Source organism: Nicotiana sylvestris, chromosome 3 (assembly GCF_000393655.2).
Source record: "Nicotiana sylvestris chromosome 3, ASM39365v2, whole genome shotgun sequence".
NCBI classification, from domain to species: domain Eukaryota; kingdom Viridiplantae; phylum Streptophyta; class Magnoliopsida; order Solanales; family Solanaceae; genus Nicotiana; species Nicotiana sylvestris.
Window position 1 is genome coordinate 73,409,498 of NC_091059.1, and position 18,383 is coordinate 73,427,880.

The 18,383-nt window shown below is 43.7% G+C and overlaps 2 protein-coding genes across 2 annotated transcripts; one reads left to right on the forward strand and one right to left on the reverse strand.

The window, feature by feature from the left end:
- The first annotated feature begins 6,802 nt into the window (after positions 1-6,802).
- LOC138887529 (uncharacterized) lies at positions 6,803-7,366 on the forward strand. The gene has a single exon (XM_070169289.1). The coding sequence runs from the start codon at positions 6,803-6,805 to the stop codon at positions 7,364-7,366; it is 564 nt and encodes a 187-aa protein (XP_070025390.1).
- Positions 7,367-14,870: 7,504 nt separating this feature from the next.
- LOC138887530 (uncharacterized) lies at positions 14,871-15,836 on the reverse strand. The gene is made up of 4 exons (XM_070169290.1): positions 15,663-15,836; positions 15,339-15,542; positions 15,240-15,255; positions 14,871-15,052 (listed from the first exon to the last, which is right to left on the reverse strand). The coding sequence occupies exons 1-4, from the start codon at positions 15,834-15,836 to the stop codon at positions 14,871-14,873; spliced, it is 576 nt and encodes a 191-aa protein (XP_070025391.1).
- Positions 15,837-18,383: the final 2,547 nt, after the last annotated feature.

The following is an 18,383-nucleotide window of genomic DNA, read 5'->3' on the forward strand; positions in this document are numbered from 1 at the left end:
CTAACATGCTGATTTTAAATGAAATCGACTGGAAACAAGCTAAACCAATTTAGACAAAACCTAACCGAAAAAATGACCAACTAGTAATTGAAAAATATGCATAAATCAACCCTAAATCTACTGACTAGTCTCAATAATTAAACGCAGAATTTAACAAACAATTCTGAACGAAAAATAAGAACCTAAGTCATGCAACTATAAACAGAACAACCACACGAAGAATCAATCAAAGAAAGAAAATGGCCAAGAAAAGAAAAATAGAAACCAAGCAAGAAATTACCTATACTAATGTATGAAACAAGTTGGATTCGGAGAACCTGACCGGAGCTCGGACTGGTTAGGGCAGGTTTGAAAAAAAATAAATCAAACCCACATGAATCAATTGATCCTGTTAAGAGAAAATGACTCATGTAGGTCTGAACCATTTGAACTTTCAGAATCACTCAGTAGAGGCTTTTAATTTTTTTCTTTCTTTCCAGAATTTCGATCTGAAATTGCGCAAATTTAAGAGGCCTTTTGGGCAAACCGGTGGGATATTAGGGGTGAGGGGAGTGGGTAGATGTCCTGGTGAGGTTTTGTCGTGATTTGGCCGTACTAAGGTTTTGGGATTGAATTTCAGATCTGAAATTCGGGGAATTGGAGGGTGTTTTTGGGGGAATGGACGGTGTAATGGTGCTGAGGATGGGCTCAGGGTTGTGGAGGATGAATTTGGACGATTTTGGAGCACCATAACTATCGTGAGGTGCTTTTCGGTGGGCGGCGGTTTAGGGTTCAGGATGTGAGGATTTGAGAGAGAAGTAGGGCGGCTAGGGTTTGATGGGTTAGAGATGGGAGTGTAACTGAAGGGGTCCTGGGGGGTGGTTGTGTTAGGACAGTTAAATACAAAACCAATGGCCAGTTCCCAGCCGTTGGATCACACGAGATCAACGGCTGGGATCCACTAGAGTGAAACGGCGCCTTTTGGCTAATTGTGTGTGTGGGGGGGGACCGGGTGGCTTAGTTTTGGGCCTGCTTTGGACGGGTTTGGTGCACAGATTTGGCCCAAATTCAAAGCCAAAGCAACCCTTTTTCACAATTCCTTTTTTTTTTAATTAATAAAAATCCTAAATTTAATCCTAAAAATATAAGTTGTGAAATCAAACTAATTATCAAATTGTAAAATTTATAAAAATTAATTGATCCTAAATTAAAAGAGAAAAACGATTGATTTAGAATTAAAAACTAAAAGATGTAAAAGTGAGCCTTTTTTTGTGATTTTCATTTTAGTAAAACAATTAGTTAAAAAATTAATCCTAAAAACATGGAAACAAAATCTAAATGCAATGCATGGTATTTTTGACATTTTTTTCATGATTTTAATAGAAGTAAACATGCACAGAAATGCAAACAATTAACACAAATTCCTACGAAAATCCTATAAAATTGCAAACAATTGGAAAAATCTATTTCTTTAATTTGTAGGAGTATTTCACATAGGGCAAAAATCACGTGCTCACAGCTGCCCTTCTTTGCTCGGAAACACGAAGAGTTTTTGGGAAAAGATAAAGTGAGCGGATACGAGCGATTTTTGCCCGTTTGAATACTTCGTGGGAAGCATTTTTTGAAAGATCTGACCGAACCTTGCTTCCTAAGTTTCCTACATATCCTTGGCTATAAAAGAATTAGGTCAGTATAGTTCGGGAAGTTTCGGTAGCCGAGACTACCGAGAAGCTGTGATTTCACTGTTGCTACTGCTGCTACTACTTGTTGAACTCCTTATTACACCGAGACAAAATAAATGAAACTAGGCTAAACTATGATCTATGAATTACAAGAATCCTATCTATTATCTTCAAACTTGGTCTTACGGCTTCTACAATTCTATTGTGCATCTTGAACTGTTGACCTGTACTCTCGAGGCAAATTTCTATTGTTGCTAACGCGAATTGAATTCCAAAATGGGTTCCCTTGTTTTCCAGGTGGGTGCCTGATTGCCAAAAACTCAAACTGTATTCCCTTGTTCTCCAGGTGGGCGCCTGATTGCCAAAAACTTGAACGTTATTCCCTTGTTCTCTAGGTGGGGCCTGATTACCAAAACGTGAACTGTATTCCCTTGTTCTCCAGGTGGACGCCTGATTGCCAAAAACTCAAACTGTATTCCCTTATGATCGAGGTGGGGTCCTGATTATCAAAACTCGAACTGTATTCCCTTGTTCTCCAGGTAGGCGCTTGATTACCAAAAACTCGAACTGTATTTCCTTGTTCTCCAGGTGGGCGTCTGATTGCCAAAAACTCGAACTATATTCCCTTGTTCTCCAAGTGGGTGCCTGATCACTAAGAACTCGAACTGTATACCCTTGTTCTCCAGGTGGGCGCCTGATTGCCAAAACTTGAATTACATTCCCTTGTTATCCAGGTGGGTGCCTGATTACCAAAACTTGAACTGTATTCCCTTGTTCTCCAGGTGGACGCCTGATTGCCAAAAACTTGAACTGTATTCCCTTGTTCTCCAGGTGCGCGCCTTATTACCAAAAATTTGAACTGTATTCCCTTGTTGTCCAGTGGGCACCTGATTACAACAAAATAGATAAAAGAAAGAAACTTTTCTGCCCCAGATTGATATTGTATGCGGTAAAACTAGGGGCCCGAATTCTCCGTCATTAGGTCGCCTCGCAGTCATGCTTCTCGAGGCTCGAAGCAAAGGTCGAGACCCACCCTAGGGGTTTGTCGGGTGCTGGCCCCGGGGGGGGGGGGAATGTGTACTAACGACTATAGTACGGAACGAGGAGTTCCCAAGATGAACGGATAGCACTGGCAGAACCTGGTATCGCATCTGGCCATCCCATCTCCATGCCTTTACAATTAATGCACTCTTGTACTATGTTTGAATACCCCTTCCTATATAAAGGGGATCCTCACCACTTTGTAAAGGGCTGCTGTTGCTCCAACTATTCTACACAAGATCAATAACAACTCTCTCTCTCTCTCTCTCTCTCTCTCTCTCTCTCTCTCTCTCTCTTTTCTCTCTAATTTACTTGCTCAAGGCTACCTCTTTCATTTATTGCTTTCATACTTGTTCTTCATTTATTGCTTGATATTGGCCATAAAGAGCCTCCTTTTAATTATATCCTAATTGTTAGTCCCTTCCCGGTTACCCCCAATGGCTCGAGCTCGAGCCCAGGCATCGACCTCGAGGCCCCTCATCGGTCAGTTCGAGGCCCGGACGGCTAGCTCCTTGGTTTGATTACAACCCCGTTTTCGTTCGTATTTCTTTGTTAAGCTTCACATATCTAGCATCAACTACCTTGACAACTAGCATAAAAATAAATCACGTATTTTTAGAGTCCCATTAACAAATTTAACTGTTATTACCATTTTTACGGAAAACAGTTTGGTGCCCACCATGGGGCTAAAAATAATAGTGATTATTTCTTGCTGGTTATGTTACATAATGCAAGGTATCTTTCATACTTTTTCTTGTCCAAGACCTTCAATTTCAGGACAAAGCGTCTGGCTCGGTGAACAAAATGGGGAACCAGAACCTTGAAAACAGCAGAGAGAAGGACACGACTACTCCAGATGTCGGTACACCACCGAACTCAACCCGGGTGGAAGGGAAGGTTCTCCGACATGACGTCCACATGATTATTGGAGGAACCAACATTCCCCAAGGACCCATATTCAAACGAATGAGAACATCCACTACGGAAGAAGGACCGACCCGAAACTGCATGCCCGAAGACACCCTCATATTCAGTGAATAAGACCTTAAGGCCATGATAGAACCGCACAACAACGAGCTGGTAATCTCGTTTCTTTTAAACAATACCAGGATAAAGCGCGTGCTCGTAGATCCTGGCAGCTCGGCCAACATAATTAGATCAAAGGTAGGAGAACAGCTGGGGCTGCTCAAGCGAGTCATCCCCATCCGTCGAATCCTCCACGGCTTCAACATGACCGACGAAGTAACGAGAGGAGAGATCACCCTCCTAATTGATACATCCGGTGAGATTCAGAATACCGAGTTCCAAGTCATCGATATCGACATGAGATACAATGCATTACTCGGCAGGCCTTGGATACACAGCATGGCGACAATACCATCAACCTTGCATCAAGTGATAAGTTTCCCATGAGGGACGACATCACGACCATATATGGAGAACAGCGGGCAGCGAAAGAAATGTTCGCAGTCCACCATGAGGCGCCGATCCCCACATGCCCGATCTCGGACGAGGATAGAAACACACAAGTCCCCGAGGATGACGAGGAAGATTTCTTCGCTCCCCAAACCTTCGTCACCCCCGAAGAATCGGACGCGACTAAATCGACAGTCGAAGAGTTGGAGCAGACCATTTTAATCGAGCACCTCCCGAATCGTAAGGTATACCTAGGAATGGGGTTGACCCCCGAACTCAGGACAAGGTTCATTCAATTTCTTAGTAACAATATCGACTATTTCTCTTGGTCCTACCTAGATATTACTGGAATCCCGCCAGAAATAACCTCCCACAGGTTGAGCATCGATCCCAAATTTAAACCTGTGAAGCAGAATAGAAGACCACAGTCCGAGGTAAAACATGCCTTCATCAAAGAAGAGGAAACGAAACTTCTTTAAATCGGATCCATTAGAGAGGTAAAGTACCCCGAATGGCTGGCCAACGTAGTAGTAGTGCCCAAAAAGGGAAACAAGCTAAGAATGTGCGTAGAATATAAAAACTTGAATAAGGTGTGCCCCAAAGATTCCTTCCCATTGCCTACTATCGACCGTCTGATCGATGCCATGGCCGGCCACGAGACACTCACCTTTCTCGATGCCTACTCGGGGTATAATCAAATCCAGATGAACCCGGAGGACAGGGCAAAAACCTCGTTTATCACAAAGTATGGTACATATTGCTACAAGGTAATGCCCTTCAGGCTAAAAAATGCAGGGGCAACGTACTAGCGCCTAGTTAATAAAATGTTCGAGCACCAAGTAGGTAAATCAATGGAGGTATATATTGATGATATGCTAGTCAAGTCCCTGCGCGCAGAGGACCATTTGACCCATTTGTAGGAAACTTTCGACATCCTTAGAAGCTACAACATGAAGCTCAACCCCGAGAAGTGTGCCTTCAGAGTAGGCTCGGGCAAATTCCTGGGCTTCATGGTTTCAAACAGGGGGATCGAGATCAATCCTGACAAAATAAAGGCCATCAAAGAAATCACGGTGGTGAACAATGTAAAGGATGTCCAACGGCTAAAAGGGCGGATAGCGGCCCTGGGCAGATTCATATCAATGTCATCAGACAAAAGCCATCATTTCTTCTCTCTACTCAAAAGAAAGAGAAACTTCGAATGGACTCCAGAATGCCAACACTCCCTAGTAGAACTGAAACGATACCTGATTAGCCTACCTTTGCTGCACACGCCCAAGGAGGATGAAATGCTATACCTGTACCTGGCCGTGTCTGAAATAGCGGTAAGAGGCGTACTGGTTCGAGAAGAGCAAGGTACACAATTTTAGTTTTTTTTATGTAAGCCGAACCTTGTGGGATGCCGAAACCCAGTATCCCCATCTAGAAAAATTGGTTCTTGCGCTGATAAGCGCCTTGCGTAAGCTGAAGCCCTATTTTCAATGTCATCGTATCTGCATTCTGTCGACGTACCCCCTCTGGAGCATACTGCATAAACTCGAGCTATCGAGATGATTGGCCAAATTGGCCATCGAACTCGGAGGGTATGATATCAAGTATCAACCTCGAACAGCCATCAAGTCCTAAATTCTAGCGGACTTCGTGGCCGATTTCTCGCCATCCCTCGTACCCGAGGTCGAGTACGAGGCTATGATTGCAGGTTTAGAATTGGCCAAAAGCTTGGGAGCCGAGATCGTCGAGTCGAAATGCGATTCGCACCTCGTAGTAAGCCAGGTGAATGGGAGCTACGAAGCTCGAAAGGACATGATGCAGAGGTACTTGGACAAAATCCAAATCTCATTATGTCGCTTCAAAGATTGGACCTTAGTCCATGTACCTCGAGAGCAAAACAGCGAGGCCGATGCCCTCGCAAATCTAGGATCTTCTGCTGAAGAAGAGGACCTATTCCCCGGAGCTGTTGTCCAATTGTTTAAATCAGTGGTCGATGAAGGTCACGTAGAGATTAACTCCACCAGTCTAACATGGGATTGGAGAAATAAGTATATTGATTATTTAAAAGATGGGAAGCTGCTCGCAGATCTAAAAGAATCGAGGGCCTTGCGAACCAAGACAACCCGATTCTCGCTCGACGAAAATGGGACTCTGTACAGGAGAACTTTTGATGGCCCCCTTGCGGTATGCTTAGGGCCAGGTAACATAGATTACATACTCCGAGAGATCCACAAGGGTATTTATGGGAATTATTTTGGCGCGATTCCTTGGTCCGGAAGATGATTAGAGCAGGCTACTATTGGGACAACATGAAAAAAGACATCAGAGAATTTGTCCGAAAGTGTGACAAATGCCAGAGATTTGCTCCTATGATCCACCAACCCGGCGAGCAACTGCATTCCGTTTTATCACCATGGCCATTCATGAAATGGGGGATGTACATCATCGGCCCTTTGCCGACAGCGCGAGGTAAGGCTAGATTCATTTTATTGATGACTGACTACTTTTCAAAATGGGTGGAAGCGCAAGCCTTCAAAAAAATAAGAGAAAAGGAAGTCATCAATTTCATATGGGATCACATCATATGCCGATTCGGAATCCCATCCAAAATAACGTGCGACAACGGAAGGTAGTTCGTCGGGGGCAAGGTAACACAGTTCGTTGAAGACAACAAAATCAAGAGAATCCTGTCAATGCCTTACCTTCCATGTGCAAACGGCCAGGCGGAATCCACGAATAAAACCATCATTCAGAACCTAAAGAAGAATCTGGAGAACGCCAAGAGAAATTGGAGAGAAATGCTGCCCAAGGTGCTGCGGGCATATCGAACAACTTCAAAGTCAAGCACCGGGGAAATGCCTTTCTCTCTAGTGTACGGCACTGAGGCTCTGATACTAGTGGAAGTTGGGGAGCTGAGCGCCAGATTTCGGCAAGCTAATGAGGGCTCGAACAGCAAGGCCATGACAACGGCCCTCAAACTCCTCGATGAAAAGCGAGAAGCCTCGCTGATCCAGATAGCTGCCCAAAAGAAGAAAATTGAAAGATACTATAACAGAAGAACAAATCTCCGGTATGTCGGTATCGGGGACTTAGTCCTAAAGAAGGTTACTCTTAACACCCGAAACATTAATGAAGGGAAGCTGGGCCAGAACTGGGAAGGACCGTACCGTGTCCTCGGGATAGTCGGCAAAGGATCCTATAAGCTTGGCACCATGGAGGGCGAACAACTTCCAAGCAACTGGAATATATTGTGCTAAAATTATGTTAATGCTAAGGCATCCGATCGAAGAACTCCACGAAAATCCTCGGGCAAACATTGCACCCCTTTCCTTCCACCGAGCTTTTGCCCGAAGAGGGTTCTGTTGGCAAGGTTTTTTACGAAGCAACGTCCATTCGCTTCCTAAGGAGGACCCAACAAGCTTACAAGGCTTATTTCGCAATCAACCCCGAACACTAGAGGGCACCCCTTCAAGAGGCCATCCGCTCGGAAGAGCCAGGAAACGACGAACAAAGTTCCAATAGAGAATAATGTACCGGGCCAAACGGTCGAACGAACCATGTCCGCTTAAGCTGGGCTTATGGAAACACAACGACATGTACTTACGCCAAGCAATCAAAGAATATCTTTCGCCAAAAGCATCTCGTACTCCAAAGAAAATTCAGCATGTTCACAGTAAGGACCCCTCCATCGAGTACGTCCTGAAATACTCATAGAGTAGCATCAATAATTTGATACCCGCATGGCCTCAGGGTCGGAACTCCACGCTCATAAATCCTCTATGATGCAATTCCAAGCTCATAAGTAATGGCCTTCGAGCCTAAGCAAATTCGATGACTTGGAGACTGTCGCCAATCACCACTCACTAAAAAACCTGAGGCTGTAAGACCCCGAGTGGGCAAACTCGGTATGGCAAGATCCATTTTACATAGCAACAAAAGTTGTAAGACCTCAACAGGCATTAAAAAAACTGTAAGACCTCAACAGGCATGAAAAAACCGTAAGACTGAACAGGACTGAAAAAACTATAAGATCTCAACAGTCGTGAAAATTTTGTAAGATCTTACTATAGGCATAAAACTTGATCCCGAAGTTTAGGCTATATGTCGCATTTGTAAGACTCCCGAAAGGGCATACCCTCGATGTAGACACCTAAACTACCACACTCGGGATCAAAAATAGCTCCGGCCAAACACAAATGAGTACGGTCAATACGGCTGCACTAGCCAAATTAATGCGACTCGGGGATGCTCGACTGTCGCTATAAAATCACAGGCCATTGCTTCGAATCTACTTCGAAAAGAACCGGTTAAAACAGGCTACCTTCAAACAGGCAAATGAGCTTCGACCATGTCATCTCTAAATCACAAGGCTTCGAGCTACTCAGTCCACGAGCTAAACCTTCTGAGGTGCTCGAACATCGCCGCTAACAACTTGAAATCGAGGTTCTTCTTGAACCGATGACGGGTAAGGCAAACTTATTTCAAAAAAATTCTTAACGAGAGGAAAACAAAGCCTACATATGCGTAAGGGCAAAAGCGTAAGAGCCATTGTCGCCAGCTAAACGAGCTTCAGGGCCACATACATAAAAGGTCGCAACGACCAAAAGTGTAAGAACCACCGTCACCAGCTTAAAATTTGAAAGCTTGAGGATCAAAATGAGCTCGAGTCATAACTCGATTCGGAGACCGGATCCAAAATAGTTAACTAATGCATGCCTAAGGGCAAAAGCGTAAGTGTTATCGACGCCAGCTTCATGAACCTCAGGTCCATATACATAAAATGTCGCTTCAACCCAAGGCACAAGAGCCACTATCGCCAGTCCATGCAGATATAAAACTTGAGAGTCGATTGAGCTCGAGTCAAAGCCCGACTCGGAGACTGAACCCAAAATAGTTAAAATGTGTATGCCCAAGGGCAAAAGGTGAAAGCCGATGTCGCCAGCCTAACAAACCTCAGGGTCATATCACGGGTTCGAAGGTTCCTACTAATTCAAAGGTCGAATCGACCCGATTGAAATCTTGGCAAACAGAAATACAAAAGACACACATTGCGGGGTTTCCCCCTTTTTTTACATACAGGCGGTGAAAAACGAGCTCCGTCTACAACATATTATGAAAGTGCTATATACAAACAGGAAAATCGATAGGAAAATCAATAGGATCCTAATATATTGCCGAGCCCACATCCTCAACGGCTCCCCAAGGGTTGCACCCTGACAACAATGAGTCCCTCGACGACCCTTCTCAACGGCATTTTCTCTCCCCGGGGATCTACCCTCATTTTTAGCACCATCCGGGATGCCATCCGACACACTCCCAACAGTTTGCTTTCGGGAAACCGGCCAGGCACAATCAACAGCTCGAGGTAAATCCCAGCTTACCCCCTCAAACGCCCTCTCAACGCAAGAATTTGTGACAACAGCTCCCCAAGAATTTGTACTTGTCACTATCCTCTTTCGCATCTCGGAGCTGACGCTCGATTAAGGTTACCTTCCCCTGGAGGATATCCCTCTCGGAAGTTATTTCGTTTATGTGTCGACTGAGCTCGAAAGTTTCAGCATGTCTAGCCCGAAGCTCCCCTCTCAGTAGAGCATTTTTCTTCTCAAACTGCACAAATCAGGTCCGAGACATTAAAAGCAATAGAATCTCACAAAGATTTAAAAATAGTAAATGGAGGATGAGTAACCTGCTCGGAAAGATAGGCTTTCTCATGCTCACAACGGTTTACCTCACCCTGGTACTGGGTGAAAACCTGGTTGTAAAGCGCTTTAGCCTGAAGCCACGAAAAAGGAAAAGTTAGAAAAACAAGGATCAGAGCATCCCAGAGCAGCGAGCAAGGCTAGCAAAAATTACCCGCTCGCAAAGTCTGCCCAACTCGCCGAAAACGAATGAAGCATCAACCTCTGGACCTCCCTCGAGTATGGTTGGCAACCTCTCGAGCACATCTCCTCCTTCGACTAATGCACCTGCTCCGGAAGGCTCTTCATACGGGGTATCTTACACTCCATGCGGCGGTAGGATCACTCTTTGAGGTGTATCAACAATGATCACAAGGCTAATGGGACCAGTCAAAGCCTTCCTTCCTTGTTCACCCTGGACCCCTTAGCCGGGCCCCTCCGAACTGCCCACCAAAGGAGCCTTAACTCGGGAAGAATTCTGGCCACCAGCCGACTCGGGGGTAGTACTCAATACTCCATCTGTTATTTCACCACCGCAAAGATAGGCCACAACGGCATCAGTCTCCGGTTCGGAAGCCTCCGTCCCCAATGGCCCAAAGATCGTCCAAGTCTATACGCTCCTCGAGGGTCGTTGGGAAGCTGCTTTCCCCCTTGCCTTCAGCTCGAGGATTTCCCGTCGTCTCCGAGGTTGAAGCTGCTAGGTCAGCCTTGGATACCTCTGCCTTAACCCTCTTGAACTTCGGAGGCTCGACCGGTAAAGCCCCCTGCCTTTTCTTCTTCTCGCCAGGTACTAGGGCGTCCCCTTCAACGGGTGGTGCCCCTTTCGTCAAAGGGACTTCCCCCAGATATACACAAATGCAGAAGTTAAACAAAAAGAACTAAGAATTCTACTAATAGCAATTTGCGTCAAAGTATGCGGATGCAACAAGGTTCGAAGCTTACCGTGGTCTTTGGCTTCCTACTGAGCTCGAGATAAATCTCGCCACACTCGTTCGGATTATGGGAAAATTAAGTACAAGCAGCCGACCCAGCCCTGGAGGTCCGAGACCGCACCAGGGTAGGTTGCTACAGCTAAAAGAGCAAGAAAAATGGAGTTAGATGCTTGAATAAATATTGCCAAAGAGAAGTGAAGGAAGACCCGACAACGCGCTTACTTACGTCCAACGTTTCACTTCTCAGGGAACGACATAATTTCCACCGTAATCAGGTCAGAAGTCCTCACTCGAACGAATCAGCTTATCCATCCTTCATTCCCAGGCTCCTTGGCGCAGGCAAAAAGGGACCTCGGGGCTCGATAGCGAAGCTTTATTAAACCGCCTCGGAGGAGACGGGGACTATACATCCGGATCAGGTGGTTGAGGGTGAAGGGCATCCTCTATCATGTTATAATAATGCCTGATCATATAAACAATGCGCTAGAACGAAGAATGAATTTGGCCTAGAGTCACCTGATAATGTCGGCAGAAGTCGAGAATTACGGGATCGATCGGAGGCGAGAATGGCCCCACTAGCCCCAAGGTGAATGGATATGTCACTTAGAAAGCAGTCTTTGTTGAGCCGTATTATCGTCCTCCCGAGCAGGAATCTCCACAAGCACGGTATCCCCCCAGTGGCAATCAGCCCTCACTCTCCCGATGTCCGTTACCGAGCTAATATACCGAGTCACAGGTTCGCGACAGTCTGGCTTCGAGAAAGGTCTCTCGACCTTGAAATCAGATGTCATCGCAAAAGATCATGGGATGCATTCCTCAGCACGAGGAGGCATTTCCACCTCGCCTTGAGAAAGAAGCGAAGAGGATGAGCCTGCAACCTCCTGGGAAGCATAGGTGGGAGTTTTCACCACCCTTGAAAGATTCTGAAGGAAGAAAAAGAGCGCGTTCCTGAAAAAGAACAAGAGAAAAGGAAGAGCGAACCTTATTAGGGGTTTGGGCACGCAATGGGGCATAGAAAGAAAGAAGGGGAGTATTTGTAAAAGCGCAGTGTGCGCATTGAAGGAAGCCAATAGGCAGCCAACTGCCGCAGTTAATGTGGAAACCTGCAGGAGCAGCGTGCATGTTGCATCTTGGCACCTCATAGCCATTGCCGATTGCAAGAACATTGAAGGAAGAAGAAATTCAGTGTCGTTTCTTATTGTTTCTTACCGCTTTCACTCTAAGAAACGCGGAGACTATCTGTATGCGATAAAATCGGGGGCCCGATTTCCCCGTCATTAGGTCGCCTCGCGGTCATGCTTCTCGAGGCTCGAAGCCAAGGTCGAGACCCACCCTCGAGGGTCATCGGGTGCTGGCCCGGGGGGGGGGGAGGGGGATTGAGTACTAACGGCTATAGTACGGGAAAAGGGAGTTCCCAAGATGAACAGATAGCACTAGCAGAACCTGGTATCGCGTCTGGCCATCCTATCTCCATGCCTTTACAGTTAATGCACTCTTATACTATGTTTGAATACCCCCTCCTATATAAAGGGGATCCTCACCACTTTGTAAAGGGCTGTTGTTGCTCCTACTATTCTACACAAGATCAATAACAACTCTCTCTCTCTCTCTTTTCTCTCTAACTTACTCGCTCGAGGCTACCTCTTTCATTTATTGCTTTCATACTAGTTCTTCATTTATTGCTTGATATTGGCTAGAAAGAGCCTCCTTTTAATTATATCCTAATTGTTAGTTCCTTCCTGGTTACCCCCAATAGCTCAAGCTCGAGCCCATGCATCGACCTTGAGGACCCTTATCGGTCAGTCCGAGGCCCGGACGGCTAGCTCCTCAGTTTGATTACAACCTCGTTTTAGTTCGTATTTCATCATTAAACTTCACATATCTAGCATCAACTTCCTTAACAACTAGCATAAAAATAGATCACGTATTTTTAGAGTCCCATTAATAAATTTAATTGTTATTATCATTTTCACGGTAAATAAGTATCTGGGCACATCTGTGAGTGTTAACCGAATCGTGTTATCAAAAGAGCTATAAGAATTTAAAGCTAAATCCCATTATTCAGGAGGGCCCTGAAAATTTCAAACTAAATCTCATCTTAAAAGTGGCGAACTTTAAAGCTAAATTATATTTCCTAAAGGTAGAACTTACGTTAAATCTTGTTATCTATGAAAGTCTAGAAATTTAACTATGTCCCATTATCCAAGAGGGTCCTAAGAACCTTTAAAAATTGAATCCCATTATCCAGGAGGGACCTGAAAATTTTAAACTAAATCCCATTATCTAGGAGGGTCCTGAAGATTTACTGTCGAACCTGTCCGGTACATGCTTTCCTCACGGAGGGTTCCTCCGGAACCAACGAAATTTTCTGCCCATGTTTCAATCAAAGAAAATTTTATCAGTTTAAAAATGTGGTGGTTAGTTTGCGGCATTCTTGCTGAAGGTGGCCTTTCCATTGCTTTCTTTTGTTCTGACTGGCTACTTTGAACTGGCTAAGAATTGTTTGACTTTCTGGCTGAATTTCGACCATAGGACCCTGAATGACCCGAGTGCTCTGCACTCAAACCGCTGTTTTACATTTTTTTCCTTCCAATATGAACCTCTGTATCTTCCACAAAATTCACAAACCCCTCGACCACTTGAACTTTCACTAACACCTTATTTTCCATTTTGCGTCATGCTATTTCTGGTATGTTTTGGCCGCACTTTACTTTGTGCAATTTGGAAGTTGGAAGTAAGCTTTTAAATCCTTTGCTACTTGCTTGAACAAATCTGACATTGGAAAAGCCTTAGAGAAATAAACCCAAAAGAAATGAAATACAATGACTTCGCGAGTTAGGAATAAAGAAGAAAATTCGACACAGGAAGACTGTTTGAGGAAGAAAAAGAAAAGAGACTTATCTAAGTGAGGCAGCTAGCACCAATGATCATGACATGCATTTTGGATTAATCAACCTAGCCTGTTCCACCAATCACCTTTTAGTTGTCGTACTTTATTCCCTGGGATTACCATAATCCAATCTCTTTGTGAAGTCACCAACCTTGTTCGGCTTGTGGTGCCGTGAAAGGTTTTCATCAACAAACCTCTCTCATTTGTTTATCTCTCAACTCACTATCGCCTTACAGTTCCCGTGAAGGTTTTCACCAATAAGACTTTTTCATTTTGATTTCTCTCATCTTTCCATCGACCTACGGTGCCCGTGAGGGTTTTCACCAATAGGACTCTTTCATTTATTCATTTTCCTTGTGTTGAACGCAGTGTTGCCCCTGATGACTCGTACCTCTATCTCGCCTGACTTGGCATTCCTCAAAGATTGATTGGAAGGTCTTTCTTTGGACCATAACATGGGCTTTTGGATAGGGAGGGAAAGGATATTGTAAAGGCTCAAAAACAACTGAAATGGGTTCAAAATTATAACTTTTGGAATCAGATCTCCTACAAAACTGCAACTTCTGCCACAGTTTCTTTTCCTGGGGACTTTTGAATTTTTATTTTGATGGGACCGAACAGTGAGGCTACCTACGTATCCTTAAAAGGAATCAGGTCGGACGTAGTTCATGACATAGGAATTGCTTTGTTTTGTTACTTTTCTATTTTTCGTTTTCTTTCTCTTTTTTATCTTCTTTTCTTTTCTTCCTTTTTTTTCTTTACTCTTTTCCATTTTTTTCTTTCTCTTTTTCTCTTCTTTTTTCCTCTTTTCTTTTTTTTTTGTTTATTTTTTCTGTATCTGTACTTCTAAACTTTTCTTTTGATTACAAAATAGGGGTATGCAAGAAAATAAATAAGGCTCAAAGGGGTAACAAAGGATAAAGTGTTTAGATAGTAGAATAAAATGTCTTCGTCATTCCAATATTCAAAACATGACAAGTGTAAACAACAATTAGACAAACCAAAGAAAACATATATAATATCTTTTGGCCGTATCAGAATTGATAGTCATATCTACACATTTGCCTTCTATATCTATTAAATACAAAGCACCATTGGACAATACTCTTGTTACAATGAACGGCCCCTGCCAATTTGGGGCAAACTTGCCTTTAGCTTCAGCCTGATGTGGAAGGATGCGTTTCAACACCTGCTGACCCACTTCCAATTTTTGGGGATGCACCTTCTTGTTGTATGCTCTTGCCATTCTCTTTTGATATAACTAGCCGTGACACACTGCTGCTAACCTTTTATCCTCAATCAGACTTAATTGCTCCAAACGTGTTTTGACCCACTCATCATCATCAATTTCGGCTTCAGCAACAATCCGAAGGGATGAAATTTCAACTTTCGTGGGTATCACTGCTTCAGTACCATATACCAACAAATAAGGAGTTTCACCTACTGAAATGCGAATATTGGTGTGATAACCCAGCAAAGTGAATGGTAGCTTTTCATGCCATTACCTGGAACCTTGTACCATTTTCTGAAGTATCTTCTTTATGTTCTTGTTGGCTGCCTCGACTGCTCCATTTTCCTTGGGGAGATACGGGGTGGAATTTCAATGCGTAATCTTAAATTGTTGACATACCTATTTCATCAAATGACTGTTTAGATTAGCACCATTATCTGTGATGATCACCTTTGGGATTCCGAACCGACAAATGATATTTGAATGAACAAAATTGACCACTTCATTCTTGGTCACATATTTGAAAGTCTTAGCTTCAACCCACTTAGTGAAATAATCGATGGCCACCAGAATGAATCTGTTCCCGTTTGATGCTGCGAGATCAATTGGTCCAATGACATCCATGCCCCAAGCAACAAAGGGCCATGGTGCAGACATTGTATGCAACTCAAATGACGGAGAATGAATCAAGTCTCCATGTACCTAGCATTGATGGAACTTGCGCACAAAGCTAATGCAATCTCATTCCATGGTGAGCCAGTAATAGCTTGTTCAAAGAATTTTCTTTGCCAAAACATACCCACTCATATGTGGCCCGCAAACCCCGGAATGAACTTCTGTCATGATAGTCGTGGCTTGTTTAGCATCTATGCATCTCAACAATCCAACATCTATAGTCCTCTTGTATAATATTCCCCCGCTCAAGAAAAATCCACTAGCCAAACATCGAATTGTTCTCTTTTGATCACCCATGGCCTGTACCGGATATACCCCCATCCTGATGTATTACCTGATGTCATGGAACTATGGTTCTCCATCTAGTTCCTCCTCAACCACATTACAATAGTCATGTTGATCGTGATCTTGAATATACAGAGGGTCAACATTTGTCCGGATAGTGCAACATTGACGCCAAGGTAGCCAAAGCATCGACAACCTCATTATGGATCCTTGGGATATGCCTGAATTCTATTGATCGAAACCATTGACAAAGGTCATGCAAACATTGCTGGTACAGTATGAGCTTTAAATCCCGAGTCTCCCGTTCTCCTTGAATCTGGTGCACCAAAAGATCTGAGTCTCCCAAGACCACGACTTCCAAAACTTCCATATCTACAGCTAACCTCAATCCCAAAATGCACGCCTCGTACTCAGCCATGTTGTTGGTACAATAGAAACGAAGCTGAGCCGTAAGGGGGTAGTGATGCCCTGTTTCAGAAATGAGCACAACCCCTATCCCGACACCTTTCATTTTAGCGGCTCCATCAAAGAAAAGTTTACAACCTGGTTTTTCAACCTGCTCCACCTCGTCAATATGTATCACTTCTTCATCGGGAAAATAAGTTCTCAATGGTTCATACTCTTCATCTACCGGGTTCTCGGCCAAATGATCGGCCAATGCTTGGGCTTTCATCGCGGTCTGAGTCACATAGATGATGTCAAACTCTGTGAGCAAAATCTGCCCTTTGCAAGTCTTCCTATGGGCATAGGCTTCTGAAAGATATACTTTAGAGGGTCCAAACGAGAAATGAGGTAAGTTGTGTAAGATAATAGATAATGCTTCAACTTCTGTGCCACCCAAGTCAGGGCGTGACATGTCCTTTCAAGGGGAGTATACTTAACCTGCTAGTGATGTCATGTTGACCCAATACACAAACGAACAAATTATCCAGGACTGTCAAATAAAGAATCAAAGGCCTCCCGGGTTCCGGCGGGACCAACACAGGTGGGTTTGACAAATATCCATTGATCTTATCAAACGCCTCCTGGCATTCATCAATCCATTTGACTGCAGCATCCTTCTTCAGCAACTTAAAGATGGGCTCGCAAGTTGTTGTGAGTTGAGCGATAAACCTGCTAATGTAGTTTAAATGCCCGAGCAGACTCATCACCTCAGTCTTGTTCCTTGGAGGTGGCAATTCTTGGATAACTTTGATCTTTGATTTGTCCAACTCAATGCCTCGATGACTAACTATGAATCCCCACAGTTTTCCAGATAGAACACCAAATGCACACTTGGCAGGTTTAAGCTTAAGATTGTACCTGCGGAGATTTTGGAAAAATTTCCTCAAATATCCAACATGGTCGGCCTGTTGCTTTGACTTTACGATCACATCATCCACATAAACCTCAATCTCCTTGTGTATCATGTCATGGAACACAATAGTCATCACCCTCATGTAAGTTGCCCCAGCATTTTTAAAACCAAATGGCATTACTCGATAGCAATACGTTCTCCATGGTATGATGAATGCTGTCTTTTCTGCATCCTCCTCATCCATCAAGATTTGGTGGTACCCCATATAACAATCCATAAAAGAACCGATCTCATGCTTGGCACAGTTGTTAATCAAAATATGGATATTTGGCAATGGAAAATTATCCTTTGGACTTGCTTTGTTGAGATCACGGTAATCAACGCACACCTTGGTCTTTCCATCCTTCTTTGGCATTGACACAATATTAGCAAACCAAGTGGGGTATCACGTGACTCGAATGACCTTTGCGTCCAACTGCTTTGTGATTTCTTCCTTGATCTTCACACTCATGTCATTTTTGAACTTCCTTAACCTCTGCTTGACGGGAGGGAATGCCGGGTCAGTGGGCAATTTGTGAACCACCAAGTCAGTACTTAGACCCGACATGTCGTCATATGACCATGCAAAAATGTCTTTATATTCAAACAGTGCTTTGATTATTTCCTCCCTGATTTGTGGTTCCAAGTGTACACTTATCTTGGTTTCCCTGATATTATCTGGATCCCCTAAATTGATTGCTTCAGTTTCATTCAAATTAGGCTTGGGTTTCTCTTCATAATGACTTAACTTTTCACTAATTTCCTCAAATGCTTCATCTTCATCATATTCTATTTCATCATCACACTCTATTTTTTGAATTATTATTTCAGAGTTAGATTGACTTTTAAGACTTGGCTGAAGATTCCTCATGCATGTCATGTCATTGAAACCAGTATAAAAAGAACAGTACAAAGAAAGAAAAGAAAATGACACTATCAGGAGTAATGGAAAAGGGAAATTGCATTTCATTAAAATAAATGATAGAAGGGTTTGTACATCAAAATAGATGAAAAATAAAAATCTGAATTACAACCCTGGAATAATCAAAATAACTGAAAGGAAAACAAAGCAAACTACCAAAACTCCTTTTGGGTAGGGAGAGGAGTGGAATCCCAATTGTTAAGCTTCATTTTTGGCCCAATAAACTGCACATCCGCTTTGCTGGAACATTCCCCAGTTTCTACCATGTTCACCTCATCAAACAGACTCTGGAACCTTTTAACCAATTCCTCATCAAAATCAACCA